A 16593-nucleotide genomic window follows, 5' to 3' on the forward strand; every position below is an offset into this window, starting at 1 on the left:
ATGATTGTTAAACATTTTCAAATGTTTACAGCTCATTCATTCGTAAATAAGTGGCGATTTATGTTCTGGAAGAAAGATCTCATCTTTTGTAGAAAGAGTAGTTTGTTAATATTGTAACGTCTTTTTCCTTAAATTTATCCCTCTTATCAAGTTACAATTGTTTTTTCTTGACTTCCCGTTTTCTATAGTTATGGTCTTAAATTTGATAACCATGTCTTTTATGTATATATTTTTTGTTTTTGAAATTTAAAAAGTTCATTTTACAACTTTAACCCATAAATTCTTATGTTATCGACTTTCTATTTATGTATTTAAAGCTTTTAACTATAAGTTGAAAAATGGAAAAAAAAAAAAACAAGCCAACATTTCAAAAGTGAAATATCAAGAACATACTTATCAAACAATTACATCTTTTTTTTCTTTTTTTGAGAATCAGATTTCCTTCTCAGTACTTTTAATCTTATCACTTTTTTACTGTAATCATTTGTATTTTTAAAAATAATATAATATACACGTACATATATACATATCGATGGAAAGTTATTTCTTGTTCTCGAGGGAATGGAACACGAAAACATGACAAGTAAATTAGGAGATAGATTGCAGGATATTGACTGCTTAACAAGTACATTTGAATCAGAATAATATAATATACACGTACCTCGATTAATCTCATGTGACAATCATTTTACCTTATAACATTTGGATATAAAAAAAAACATGACATTTGGGTATAAAAAAAACTCATGAGTTATCTTAATTCTATCTAAACAAATATGGCATTCTTATATTACTTAACTACTATGAATCAAGAAGAGATGATTACCAAACTCAAATAATACCCCCATCTACACTTCCCGAGGAGCATGACAGTTAAAAGAATGACAATGTTGTTCGCGGACTCGGCCAAATACAGAATAAATAAATAGAAGATTTAAATGACGATCCCAGTAATTTTGCCAACTTTATATACAGTCTCGTTTCGCGGCAAGAATAATAATTCGTATAAAATTTTTAAACACTCAGAAGATTTTTCTTGGATGATGCACAATCAGCCAGGAGATGAATAACACTTTGCATGATGCATTACCTGCAATGTCCAAATGAAAATTCGGTTACAACAAGACAGTGCATATACTCCCTTTAACATCTTTCTTATCCTCATCATCATATTATTTTTATGTGAACTAAACCTGGTTAGAGAGCCATCTCAGCTTGCAGAGCTGCAAGTTCGTCTTCTTCAGCGGTTCTCTTTTGAGGAGCAGGGCGTGCAGGAACTCGGCCTGCTGGGACTGAAACAGGCGCAGCAGGAGCCGTTGATGCTGGTTGGAGAAGTTGCTCTTCCAACTCCGCACTTTCCAGATCTTCAAGTTCTGCCTCCAACTCATCCTAAATAGCAAATACCACCGTTGTTAATAGATGACATGTGAGATATAAGCTATAATGAGAAAGGTCAAGATACAGAACCTCATCGAAATCAGCTGCAGCACCAATCGGAGCTGATAGCGCTTCCTGTATCTGTTTCATATTCTCAGTCTGCTCATTGATCTCATCCATCGTCTTGTCCACATCATCAATATTTCTGAACAAGAAAGTTCCAAATAATCAGGCTAGTTTCTACATAATAACTACAGTTCTAACTTCACGATAAAACATGAAACAAAATCTCACAGATCATTTCATTTTTCAAAATCTGCTGGCATTCGGTAGCCATTTTCTCCAGATTGTTAGCTTAATTTAATATCAACAACGAGATGAATAAAGTTGCTAAATAAGTTCAGATATATTGTACAGTTCTTTTATATTCCGGCAAAGTAAAAAAATAAGGAATATTCAATGACCAAAATTATAAAGGCAAATAAAGCAGGCATACGTTGCTTTCTGCATTGCCTTCATGGCAGATGCTCCTGTTCTCAAAGCATCTACAGTCTCCGTTGTAGCTTTTGCCCCTTCTAACATAATCATCTGCAAGAGTACGAAGGGAAATAAAGTAAACGCCTCCATTCATTGCAGTTAACGAAAGTAAAAGAAAGAAATAGATTCTCATCAATCAGTAAATAACAACAACTCACCTGATCGTGGATGCGCAATTGGAAATTTCCAAGCTGCTCTATTTGCTGTTCATAAAGTCTCTTTCTCTTCAAACATTGTATGGCCGCTGGAAACAAATTATAATGACTATGAATGGATTCTTAATAATAGAAGGAAGCCAAAGAAAAATATATTGAATTACATTAGGTTTAATTTATGATTCATATCTTAAATAATTTAGTATCACCAATTTATTCCTATCAATCTAATTAATTGTTTTAACTAAATTTAATTCACAAATTCAACCTGTAAGATAAAAATAGTTATTTGATCCCCAAACGTTAATTCTTGAATAGGTACAAGTTTTTAAATCCTAAACAACATTATTCAATATCCAAGGCCTTTAAGATACGGACAGAAGGTAAAATAGGGAGTTGATGATAGGAACAACTAGGTAACAATGATTTTGATAACAATAAATATAAAAGAAGAATGAAAAGGAACAATTTGTAGATCCAAAAAAGGCAAACAGAAAAAACTCCAAAACTACAGCTCCACAAAAAAAGACAAAGAACTACAAAATTAAACTCCTATCTGAAAGCGATTACCCAAAGCTACTAATAATGATAAGAACAAGGAAAATCACAAAAATCTAAAAAAAACGGAAAGGCCAAACGAGGCTTTGAAGTAAACAAGGCTACAAAATTTCGCCATCCATAAACCCACTATAAAAAAATAGAAGGTAACATTTCAACTATGAGTCAAAAAGACGGGCAGCAAGAGCTAGAGGAGCACATGGCAGAACGACCAACCATGCAAGCCCGTCTAGCAAGTTTACTAATATAAAAGTAAAACCTTGACTCTCTATAACTCAAGGATTCTCCTAATAATAAAAAAATAGCAAAAATGGATAAAAAGTGCATGAAAGACGGCATTAAAAAGTTCTGCAGAGTATCACACAGCAGAGAACTGATCTACATAAGCATAAATTGCAGTTCCAAAGTGTATTAAGCATTCAAATTTTTTAAAGCATGAGAAAACAGGTATGGTGTTACCATCAAATTTCAACAACATGGGTATTTATTAAATCTTATTCAGACGTCACACATGTAAAAAAATGCTTATAAAGGAAATAAATGTTCATACTGTACGCACAATTTCAGACCATACCTCGTTTATTCTTCACTCTTGTGAATTCTTTAGCTCTTTCAACCTCTGCAGCTGCCTTCTTAACAAGAACGTTCTCTTTCTTCTCCAGCATTTCAAGTGTCTAAACAGAGAATTACAGGCAAAGAAAAAGAGTGCCCAGAAACATTGTTATCAATTACGAAAGGCTTTGCAAAACTACAAAAGTCTATGCAATCAGAATTACCATCGCTTCGGACATGATTACAATTATCTACTTTTTCAATATAGTCGCATAGAAGAATAACATAGCAAGGTGGTACATTGTTTTCCTTTGTTACATATATGAAATTTCTCTTAAAGCACAGTGATTACCGGTCGCAGAACAAATGTAAAACTACCAGTAAACCTAATTCAAATAAGACGAAAATTTCAACCGGGAACCACCTCTTGACCATGTAAAAAGGAGAAACAAATAAACACTAATATTCGGTCAAGAAAAAGTAAGAAACAATTATCGCGACGTCGTAAACACTAATATTTGGAAGAGGTGAATGATCGAGAAGTCAAGCATCCATCAAGATCGATGAAATAGAGCTAAGGTTCAGAACAAGCCACAAAAAGAAAATACCCTATCCGTAAAAAGAATACATATAAAAAAGAATAAAATCACAAAATGGACATACCTCGCTTAACTTCTCTAACGTAGCCAAAGCATTGGCTTCTTGTTTAGGTTTACCAAAAAGCCTGTTAAACATTGTTGAAGCTAAGCAACAAGAATCCTCTCTCGATCTTCTGCAACAACGAAAAAAATCAGATTCAAACGCTTAGTTTCAACCCGCCGATCAACATAGATGAAAAAGACAAGGAAAAAGCAATCGATGTCCCTACCAAAAGTGGAGAAACCAGAGATATTGAAACAGAAAGACGAGAATCAGAAACGAATTCACAAAACGGAGAATGAATCGAAAGAATCTATGAAGAAATTTGAAGTAGAAAGGGTTTCTCAGACGCTCCAAAAAACGGAGGACGAAGATTTGGAGTTCCCCTTCTCTTCAAGTCGCTGTTTCGTCTCCACGCGGCAATGTACTTATTGGTTTCTGTAGAACAAATCAAAACTCCCAATTTTCACTCCGCCAATTCTATTTAAATGGGGATATGGGCCGGGCCCGATGGATACTCCAATATGGGCTGATTATCTTATCTATGAATCGACCCAAAATCTCACTTGGGCTGCTGGACATGTATATGGGCCGAAATAGATAACGTACCCGCAAGCCCATTATGCACAATTTGTCAAATATGTTCCTAGCAAATGCAAACAATAACCAATTCAATTAAAAACAGATGAGTCAACTTGGTCTCCAAATCTATTCTAACTATCCATAAATTTCAAATGTTTTAGGCGGAATAGACATTATAATTCTTTCTACTTCTTGGGGTATAATAACAGATCGAGAAGCTTGACTACATGAAATAGGTGGAAAAATATAATCTAAAATAATAATTAATTTATTATTTTTTTAAGGGTATATTTGAATGATTTCAAATAGTTCAACTTCTAGTGATTTTCGTCGTGTTCAAAATTATGCAAAAATGTGTCTTTAGTAGTTACAAATCATTTTTTTTTACACTCATAAGCACGATTTATACTATCAAACTTAATTTTGAATTATTAATAGTGGAAACGAGTATGTTTTTGGGTTATTTTTAAGTAAAGGAAAATGGAGCCCACTTATTTACAAATATAAAAAAAAATGTCAGTTGTCTATCAGTGATAGACCGCGTCGCAATTTATCACTGATAGACGAGGATATAAATATTTATCACTGATAGACGAGGATATTGTTATATTTAAAAATATTTTCAACAATTTTACCATTTAAAAAAGTTACCTTACATTTTAGTGAGTATATATTGAACGGTTTACCATGAAGATGTATAGGATATAAATATACAAACAAATAATCAAGTAAGGAAACAACTAAATTAATTTAAGATGTTAATTTGCAATCCACATAATAGATAGTACATACATGGTAACAAAAAGCATGTTTCAAGATGATGATCAACATGACCAAAGTGATTTTGTAACTATAGTTGATTAATGGCAAAGATGAAAATATGCGTCAATATACCGATACATCTATAAATCGAAGAATTCGATATCAATATTAAATATCCATAGATATCTATGATATCTTTTATGCATGCTCGTAAAATATAAAAAATGATATCTATTTAATCTAGGTGTGTTAATAGGTTGGGTTGGGTTGAATTGAAAGACTTTTTAAATCCAATCCAATTGTTTGGATTGTAAATTTCTTCAACCCAAATAACCCTTATTAAAAAAATGAACCCAATCAAACTCAAGTTGAAATATTTTGGTTTGGTTGATTTGGGTCAATCTGGTGATTTATTTTAAATTTTATTTTAAAAATAAACAAAACATAAATATGTAAAAATCTAATTTAATTATTGTCATATATTGAATTAAAATTAACAACTTAATTTCAATTTGTATAGTGAAAATTTTCTTTCTAAAGTGCAAATAAACTATCTTTTAAGAGTTGTTGAAGAATAAATTATTCAAAAAATATTAGAATTAAATAAAATTAAAATCAATATATGTATAAATAATTGTGTTATAAGTAATAAAAAAAAATATTTTAAGTTAATAATAAATTCGGGTTGGTTCGAGTTAATTTGAGTTATATTAGGTGATCCCATGAATCAACCCAACCCATAAAATTTTCATTTTGAACCTAATCCAATCCAAATGAGTTGATAACCCAACGGGTTGAGTTGGATTGATTTGAACACCCCTAATTTAATCCAATATGAATAGAAATATTAATAACAATATTTGTAACTTAGCATGTGAGTAAAAATAACTTAATTATTAATTTAAATAAAATTTCTAAAATTTTTGACTTATAAAAATATGTATCAGTATCAATATTTCATCGATATATCTATGAAATTGAAATCTTGATATGGATATCAACATCATTATTTGAATGACCGATTAAAGGTATAAAACAAAAGAGTTTAATAGAGGTGTGAATGAAAATGATGTTTATGATTTGCGAAAACAAATTGCACGTAAAATAAAAATAAAGGGAAAAAGGAAGGAGGAGTAGAAATATTATAAGAATGTAGATGATAAAAGGTGATGATGAAAGTAGAGAATTGAAAAAATGATGATAAAAGTTGGAAAAAAATAGGGGAAAAAGTAGGAAAAGGAAGCTGATTTAGGAAAAAGAGAGCATTAACTTTGCCAAAAGGGAGAAAAGAATGGCATGACAACGACGAGAAGAAAATAGTGAGAGTTTTTTTTTCTTTCTTTCTTTTAGAGTATAATATTATAAACGTAGAGGTAGAGGTGACATTTTGAAATTTCCAACTTACAATAAAAATTACAAATGTATATCAACCGTGGTGTTGAAGCTATGTGTAAATTGTGGAATTGAATATGCTTTGTAAAGTTATCTTATAAATTTAAGTTAGATATAGAGATTTTGTGAGTGTTTCTTGTGTTTCCCCCATTAGGTTTGCTCGGTTGTGTTTGAGAAAAATTGTGAAATCAGCATTATCTCAACTATGTTAAGCTGACATATAAATATACAAATATATATATATATGTGTCTCACATTCATATATACATACGAAAAATGTGGGGTATAAATATTTGAATTTACAATTAATGTTTAACTTATAATTTTATTTTCATATTTTTTTTATTAATAAATTTATCTTTTTATTAAATAGGATGAAAAAACTTTCACTCTTTTAACTAAATGTGAGAGTGAGTGCTCACCCGAGATTTCGATAAGGAAATTTAGTTCGTGGAAATGAACTTGGTTGTATTGATTTGTAGTATAGGTGTTACCGTCTCTAATTTGTATCCTCTTATTCTTTCCCTCGAATAAATAAACTTTAAGTCTTAGGCTTGTTACTTTTTTTTTTTGGATGATTTAGTCTATAGATTTGTTGGTCTTCTTAGAGGACAAGTCTTTGGGTTTGATGATCTTATTGAATGACCGACTTTTAGACTTGTTGATTAATTTGGACGGTGTAAGTCTTGTTGATCGAGTTGGATCGACTTTTGGTTTGTTGATCGATTTGGATCGGGCTTTGATTTGTTGGTTGGTTTGGGTAGACCTCTAGCTTGTTGATTGACTTGTGAGCTTTTCCTTAATCTTCAACTTGTTGATTGTGAAATGCCAATCAGTTGAACTTTTTCGGTATTTGAATAATCTAAATCTTGAATTATCAAAATTGTGAATCATGGAGTTTTAACTATCTATACTGATTCCCTGACTGAATGTTCTGACTCATGATTCCTCTAAATGAATGACTATGACTCAATGGAACTATGAATTATGAAAGTCTCAAATAATGGGTGATTTTTCCTATTTATAGAGTTTTGGGAGATTTTATATGGGCTTGGACTTTGTTGACATTGGGCCTAACTTTTGGGCTTAGACTTAATTTAATCTTTTCTAATAGACTTTTATTTAAGTTTGATCCAATCTATTTTAATAAACTCAAGTAACCTAATTTTGGGCCCAATCACCATGTGGCATAGTTTGATTGGACAAGCTGACATTGCCCCCATGAATCAATACTTGGACACCTATTAATAATAATTCATTGACTATAATAACCAAAGCAATAGAATCTTTGTTACTATGTTCAATGGCGAACTACTAATAATAATTTACTGACTAGTAATAACTAATTGAACGTTTGTTTTAAGTGTTTTGGTGTATGTGTTTCATTTTATTATTATTAATAGTAGTATTATTATATTCAACCTAAATTATTTGAATATATTTAGTGGCAGGTAGGAAATCCCGGAAATAATGGACGAAAATTGACAAGCATTAGAGTTACCTGGGGTGACCGTAACTTCACAACGGTCGGCAATTTCCACAACACAATCTCACCTGTTCTTTTCGTTTCTTTTTATTTTTTTCTTTTTTCTTTGACTGTGAAATTAACCAATTTTTTTCTTACAACTTTGCGCATCTTTTTCGTCTCTTTGGTAAAAACACAATTTTCTCTCCACATATTTCCACATTAAACCCCAAGTCACTTAAAGATTTTAATTTGTATTTTATTACTCAAACTAAGCTTTTAAGTATATGATAATTGATATGTGCTCTTTTCTTAAATTGATAGTTCAATCTCAATCTCCACCGTTACTATATTGAAAAAAGAATTATATTACGTTAATTAACTTGACATAAGATGGATCATTTATTCCATTTGAATTGATTTTTAACTGAGTCTAGAACATCAATTAAAACTTCAATTCTCAAAATATAATGGCTGAAATATTGTTACAAATACATACATAGTCTATTGCATTGCTTATAAGAGGAGAAGAGACTTTTTTGTGTTGAATATTAAAGTGGATAGTTTCGTACACTGAACACTATAATAATGTGTTTGAAATTTATTTTCAAATGTTTAATTAATAAGCCATTTTAGAAAAAAAATGGAGTGTTTAGGAACCACCCAAAATAGTTTTTAAGAGTATTTTCAATAATTTTTGTAAAAAATGTTTAGATAGAAATGAATTTTTTGAAAAATACCCTTTTCTCAAGCCAATCAAAACAAGCCCTAAATATATAGAGATTCAAGTTGTGTTCTAACAAATAAATTATTTTTTAGTAACAAAATATTGAATAATAAATACAATAATTTACAAGTAAAACTCTAAAACTAGAGAAAAACCACAACACAACCTCATTAGAAACAAACTCTCTATGTCAAAATTATTACAATAACAAATAATTCAACTCTCTACCTCAATTTTACAAAAACACTCTTTTGAAACTTTATACTATTCACAATACAGTTAGTATATCATGCTTCATGTGTTTCTAATTGAGATAAACATAAACAAAAATCATAGACTCATATTATGTTAAATAGTCGAAACTCATCACTTTCTTGAACCCTACAAAAAAAAGTGTTATTTTTCATTAGTTAATATCAATTTCAATAATTTCGGTTGGCTTGTCTATTATTGCTCTCTTTAATATTGAAAAATTGGGGTTTTGAAACTTTGACTACTTAGGAAAGAATATAAATTTTTCATAACAATCGAGCAATACTCATACTAACATCTATACTTGAACAATCATTTAAATTGTAATAGTCTCTCATTTTTGGATTGGAGTGTGATTTATTCCAACATTATTGAGCCTAAATTCCATCAACATCCATGAAGAAAAATAATAAAAATGAAAAGAGGGGCGGCTAAAATTTTTTCTCAATTATAATCATTATTAGCTTTTGTTTGGGCATGGCTTTTGAACCATAATTTGGCCTTGTTTGGCTTTATTGTCTTTTGAAAGGCTTTTTATCCCAAAATCAAATTAGTATTTTTAATTTGGTCTTATTTATTTGACACGTTTTGACTTAAATATTAAGTGATGGCTTTTTAAAAGTTGGTCTTTTTACGGTAATTTTGATCAAAAGTCAAATCAATCAATCAACCATTCACTATTTATCTCTATAATAATCGCTAACTTGTGAATAATGTGATAAAAGATAAGTAGAATCGTCTGTCCACAATTTATAAATAAAGAAAATCCACATAACAAATATACATATTATACCATGAATCACAAAGTTTATTTTTCTAATGCTTTTAAGAATAATTTTTCAAATTCATTTGGGACATTCAAAATTTTTGTTGTTTTAGTACCTATACGCACCCACTATGATAAATCTATTTTCAATATTTGTTTATTCTATTTTTTTTGGTTTGTTAGTAATGTTTATTCTATATTTTCGAGAGGCCTATTTCAATCTTTGTTTGCAATATTAGTACTCAACTTTTCTGTGTAAAAAAAAAATTCTTTGAAAAAATATCAATATATACATCTAAACATTAGGGTATTGTTTCAATTAAAACTCTAATAATTGTATCAATTTATATCCTCTAGTACAATTTCTATGAAGCTTATTTTATCTATTAAGCTACCTAAACATTCATAAATGAATCAATTTGGACTTTAAGTTTAATTTACATTTGAAAATTATCTATGCATCAATTATTGTTAGTTTGACATTTAAAGAAGTATATACACACGTATAAAAATTGATACATTGCTGATTTTAGAATGTAATTTTAATAAAAACTGAATCACTTATGATAATTAAGAGTTTAACTGGAACAATTATTAAGTCCTTCATGATATTTTTTACACAAAATCTGAAGGAGAGAGTAAGTTGACTCACTTAAAAAACTTTCGATCTAAATTACTATAATTATTAGCACATAGTTTTAATTAGTCATGTATTATCGAAATTTAGGGATATATATTGATATTTTCTCAAACTTTATTTATACAAAGTTATGGCTACATTCCATATTTATCAAGTGTAGTGTTGTCTAAAGTTATATAAATGGAAATGGAAGCTTCCAAATGACCATTACTAAGTCCTGAAAGTACTATACATGGAAATAGTACTTAGGGTAATCATATTGGATAGCATTTTTAGAATTAATAATTAAGTGTATAATAATATTTTAAAAGAATTTTAATACAACAAAATTTATTAATGATAGACTTTGTTAATCAACGATGAATCTATCACTGATGGAATCTATTAATCATTGATAAACTCTATCACTGATAAAAGTCTATCAGCGTTAGAGTCTATCGTTGATAAACTCCTATTAGTAATATGGTTTATCATTGATAAACTCTAATTGCTGGATCTAAATTTTGCTATATATGCAAATTCTTTTGTATTGTGTGTTATATCTGCTAAGACTTTAAATGTTATTGCTATATTTGCAATTGTTCCAAGTACTTATAAACTAAACTTGTAATACCAATCAACAACTGAGGGAGCGTTTGAGGCAAAAAATTGGTTATTATAGTCTTTGGTTATTATATTTATAGTTGGGTTATAATAGTTTATGTTAGTTTGGATTATAATAGTATGTATTTGAGGTATAAACTATTTTAGTTTGAGAAGAAAATAAACAACACATTAGCAAGAAAAAAATGATGAATGTAACATAGTAAAAGTGTAGCAAATAGTAAATATGATAACAAATAAGAGTTTTGAAATAGTGTTAACTGTAGCTAATTGTGTTTTCGAAACAATATTTACTGTAACAAGATGTGGTTATAATCTTGTTATTAAATGATAACAAATACTGTAGCAATATTTGCTGTATGATAACAAATACTGTAGCAATATTTATAGTCTTAGGATAATCTTTACCACAAACGTCTCGGAAGTGATTATAATCTTGTTATTGAATTTTTGTTAGATACTATTTGGCTACTAGCTAAACGTGAGTGAGAAACCATTTTCTTGTTATGTAACATCAAATGAGTTATAAAAAAACATAGTTGCAGTCAAACTAACAGTCAAACTAAGTGTTGCTTTTTTTCCCTCACTTTTTTGAAAGTAACAACAAACAATGGGAACCATTTGATTCTAATCTTCATATCATGATAATTCCCCGTCTTTGTCAGAAACATTTTGGCAATTTTCAACCACACAAATTTCAGTCGTCCTATGGCCAATTCTTTTTCAAGCTATAAATTTCTAGATGATTTAGGGTCACAATTATAAAACTTCAAATCATATTCTAGCATGTGTATTTGAATTGTACCAAAGGATATGCTATTTGGAAATTTTAGACCATATTTGGTTCGTAATTTAAACCAACTTACATTTAAGTTTGAAAAGTTTGACTATTTGGACTCATGTAATCTATGTTGAAGTATAGGTAGGGGTGATTTTGGACCAAAAATATAAACAACTTTTAGCAAAGTTCAAAAGCAATCATATTAGAAAAAAAAAAGGGTGAGATTTGAGTAGGAATTTCTACGTTTGTATATAAATATTAATTGTTAAGTTTATTTTTTCATATTTGTAAGAGGTTTTTCTCTTATATAAGAAAACCTAAATTACACATAATCTATAAGAAAAAATAGAATAATAATTTTATTCCTTCGATTTCTAGATGTATCAGAACCTATAAAACCCAAATGTTGTTCAGTTCAATAATAAAAAAAAAAGAGATCCGATCAAGAATGATTAATTCAAAAGAGACATCATTTTGTGGGAGGCATGTGTTAGAAAAACCAAAGACCTCGCACTTCTTATAAAATAGATGAGTTACTTCTTTAATTGTTAATTGGTTTGACAATGAACCCCAAATTGTCAAATAACCACACTTTGACATCAAAATGGGTTGGGGAGAGGCCCAAATTATCGACAAGTTTTATTTTTTTTAGGCTATGTTCTTAAATTAACTATTGTTGTCAAGTAAAGGTCAAACTATTTTCTGTATCTAGATCTTTGCATCAAGGTAACTTAAATTTCATTTTGTGATATAAATGCAGGTTTTATAAATCTAAATTCTTGTAATCTGGCTGTATAAACACATGAGACTAACAAACTTAATAATGGTTTTTAAATTATGAATCTAAGAATTAGGAGTGTTTACACTTAAAAGTGACCTACATGAATGCAAAATAGTGCAATTAGATTTAGAAAAAAGAAAAGACTTCAAACATGGTATAAGAAAAATTGATGACTTAGAAAGTGGTGGTCTTGCTATCAAAAATTTAGTTGAATTATTTTCCATAATGGGAATTGAGCCCACCAAGAAAATGGGACTACAAGATATGAGTTAAGATTTTGTAATCAACAACCATTCCCCACATCAATAAAGAAAACAAAAGACTTTCTCTAAAAATTAGGAAAATAATTTATTAAAAAATATAATAATAAATGAAAGTGATTTTAATGCAACTGTCCCATAATTAGCCTAACTCCAGCTCCCCCTTGCCACCCCATTATTTACTTTTTGTCAGTTGAAATCAAGACAATCCTAATTGGTATTTGACTACTCATCTCATCCCTTCAAACTTTATCTTCAATAGTTTTTTTGGTCAAAATTTTCAATATTACAATAATATTTTAAAAAGGAAAAGAAATCATATTGTTGTTAGTTATATTCAACTATAATTTTTTTTTAGATTTCGTCCACGTCACCCATCTCTCGACGGAGCTCTTTTAGTTCAAGAAATTTGTTCGAACTGACTTGTAAGAAAACTCACACCATCGTAGTGTTGAATTCGGTACAAGTTGATGCTTAAATTAGTATACGAAGTGTTTAGTTCGGTGAAACACACAATATATTACTTATCTCTTGAGGTGTGGTAGAATGAGACTATTTATGAAGATTGTCATCTAAATTCCACTTGGATATGTGAAATATCAATACTGTTAGCGAAGGTGTAGCCCTTGAGGTTACAGGGTTTTGACCAATGAACTTGACTCGATTATTGCCCCTTTAATGAAATGGAATGAGCTCGATAGATTGACCCAAGACTCGAGGTCTTGACTTCCTCTTCTGGGATGGCCAGGCTTCTAAAGTGTCTTTGACCTTGCGTCCGCTCAAGATTTGGATCTTGCCTTAAACTACCCTCAACATCTATTAAGAAAAACATTAGAAACACACTAAAAATGTGCATTATTTTTACTTAATAAGTAATTTTTAAATAAAAATAAAAGTTATTTCTTAAGAATCTCTAGTGATGGAGAATTTCTGCCAATTACAAATTGACAAGTTATTAATTTAAATTAATGATTGATAAATTTGAGACCAATTACAAAATTACATTTGTCCTCAGATTAAATTAAAAGACACGAAAGCTAGCTAATCAAATAACATCACTTGTCCATCAACAATGTTAGCTAGTCCAGTCAAATTATGTCACATGGCGACTGAGCCCAAAACTAAAGCTCGTACATGTTAAAATAGGTTGAATCAAATTTAAATAAAAATCCTATGAAAAGATATTAGATTAAGTCCAAGTACAAAAGTTAGGTCCAAAGTCAACTAAGTCTGAACGCTTATAGAGGAGACCACCATTCATTTGAAACATTCCTTCAGAGCTTGAGGATTCAACATTCAAGCATCTATTAAGTCATTGACATTCACCCAGAGGAACAAAACTTAAATCTTTCTGTCAGAGTCTACGAAGCTCAAAAGCTATAGAATCCAAAGAACTCCCAAATTCAGAATTTCAGATAATTCAAGACTTAGAAGATTCAAAGACTAATTGAATTCAACAAGCCAGATGCCAATCTAAGTCGATCAACATGCCAGAGGCCAATCTAAATAGATCAACAAGTTAGAGGCTAGGTCAATCAACAAGCCATAGGCTGATCCAAGTTGATCAACAAGCCAGTGACTGATCTAAACTAATGAACAAGATCAACAAGTCCAAATGTTGGTTCTCCAAGAAGATCTCAAACTCAAAGACCGATTATCCAAGAACATCAATAAGCATAAAGATTAAAATTTATATATTTGAGGAAAAGAATCAGACAACATCTATACTAAAAATCAACAAAATCAAGTTTATTTCCACAAAATAAATTTTTCTTATCAAAATCTCGTTTAAACGATCTAATTAGTTACATCTCTTTTATTTTGACCATATCCTTCACAAGAATGGTCAAAAGTATATTAATTACTAAACATTTATCAACAAAAACTGACAAAACTTACTTAAAAAATTTAACCAAAGTCAAACAATTTTAGATTAAATAAGTAAATGTTCAAATATTTTGTTATGCTTATGGATAAGTTTGAATAGATAAGGCAAGTAAGTCAACACTAATATTTATATTCCCACTAAAAAAGATTTTCGTTTCTTGATTGAGGCATAATTAGTGAAGTTAAGTATTAATTAAAATACATTTTGTACCACATTAATTATTCTTTTAGCATATATAAGGAAAGTATTTGAGTATCATATTAGTCTTTTTTTTTTTTCCCAATATCTTTTAACTTTGATGAATTGAATATGATTTTTTTTCCTCTTAACCTTGGGATTAGAGGATTCAAACCATAGATCTTTTAACTATCAACATATTTGTATTTCAGTTGAGTTATGCTTATTTTGACAGAATTAGAGTATCCACAGGACGGGACAGGACAAACTTTTCCACCCCTTATTTTAATTCCCATCTCCACGAAATTTCCCGTGAGGAATGAGTGGGGATCGGATTCTCTACAAGGATAAATTCTCTGTTTGCTTTTTGTTTTAATTTTTTTTTAACCATTTGTCTTAATTTATTCTCAACCAAATAAAAGTTTCAAATTTTTCTATATTAAATGGGTCATTTCGTCATGAAACCACCTGATAAAAATAATAAATTTTAATATTCAAAGGTTAAAAAATATAATTAAACCGTCTAGTTTCCATACATTTTCAAAGTAAAAAAAAGTAAATATTACAACAACATATTCAAGCATCAACTTAAAGAGTATATATATTGAGTTTTGGGGGAGGGGGACTCAAAATCTAATTTTTCTTAACAATATATAGAACAAAAGAATTGAACCTCTTCTCGAAAACAAAAGTTTTGTGTCTATCTTATTTTTGGTATCATTGAATTTGGTTCCCTATATAAAATTTTTTTTGTCCCTAAATATACTACCAAACAAAAATTATCCAACAACTAATTATATTTATTCGCGAACATAAACATAAAACTATAGAACTGTTTAGTTTTGAAAAGAAAAAAAGAAGTCATTTTTGTTGTGGGTATCCATTCCACTTGTTGCACAAGTATTTTAAACTTGTGTTTTGTGAGTCAAATTGGGGCTAATTTTTAGATTGACCTATCTTGTAAGCCCTAGATTTTCTTTCATGTGATATGAGGATGACCTAAGAAAAAAGAGAGTGGAAAAGAAGTAGAAAATCAGAGAGAAAAACAATAGTTTGGGTTTTCAACGATAGCTTCTACAAAGTTATCGATTGCTGGAGTTTGAACCGTTGGATCATGCTGAAATTTGGTTAGCCTATACGGGATACTTAAGGTCTCGTTTTGAACGGTTGGTTCATTGTTTGGAGCTCTAATTTGTCCGAAATTGTTGTCGAACAGAATCTGAAAAACTGGGTGATTTTCATTTTTTTTTAATCTCTAAGTGTTCATTTTTTATGTAAGAAAGTATTGGTGGGTAGTGAACCTTTGTATGCCTGATTTGAGTTCAGGAAATATAATCCTCATCCCCGTTTAGTCATAATAGAGAAAAGTCTCCCCGCTCCCTTTTTCATTCCTCTCTAATCAATGACTTAAAATCTAATTTTTCTTAACAATATGTAGAACAAAAAAATTGAACCTCTTCTCGAAAATAAAAGTTTTGTGTCTATCTTATTTTTGGCATCATTGAATTTGGTTCCCTATATAAATTATTTTTTTGTCACTAAATATACTACTAAACAAAAAATATCCAACAACCAATTATATTTACTCTCGAACATAAACATAAAACTATAAAACTGTTTAGTTTTGAAAAGAAAAAAAGAAGTCATTTTTGTTGTGGGTATCCATCCCACTTGTTGCACAAGCAAGACTTTATTTTAA

The 16593-nt window shown here is 29.8% G+C and overlaps 1 protein-coding gene across 2 annotated transcripts; it reads right to left on the bottom strand.

Moving 5' to 3' along the window:
• Window positions 1–822: 822 nt before the first annotated feature.
• Window positions 823–4298, bottom strand: LOC120079487 (vacuolar protein sorting-associated protein 32 homolog 2-like). Of its 2 annotated transcripts, none has more exons than XM_039033689.2 (8): window positions 4048–4298; window positions 3843–3948; window positions 3202–3301; window positions 2073–2158; window positions 1874–1965; window positions 1468–1582; window positions 1194–1389; window positions 823–1090 (listed from the first exon to the last, which is right to left on the bottom strand). In XM_039033689.2, the coding sequence occupies exons 2-7, from the start codon at window positions 3912–3914 to the stop codon at window positions 1198–1200; spliced, it is 657 nt and encodes a 218-aa protein (XP_038889617.1). In that variant the 5' UTR covers window positions 3915–3948; window positions 4048–4298; the 3' UTR covers window positions 823–1090; window positions 1194–1197. The 2 variants fall into 2 exon arrangements, with proteins under 2 accessions (XP_038889617.1, XP_038889616.1); XM_039033688.2 differs by having other exon boundaries at window positions 3843–3951.
• Between the last annotated feature and the right edge of the window lie 12295 nt (window positions 4299–16593).

This window comes from Benincasa hispida, chromosome 6 (genome assembly GCF_027475165.1).
Source record: "Benincasa hispida cultivar pf3 chromosome 6, pf3_genome.v1.1, whole genome shotgun sequence".
NCBI classification, from domain to species: Eukaryota; Viridiplantae; Streptophyta; class Magnoliopsida; order Cucurbitales; family Cucurbitaceae; genus Benincasa; species Benincasa hispida.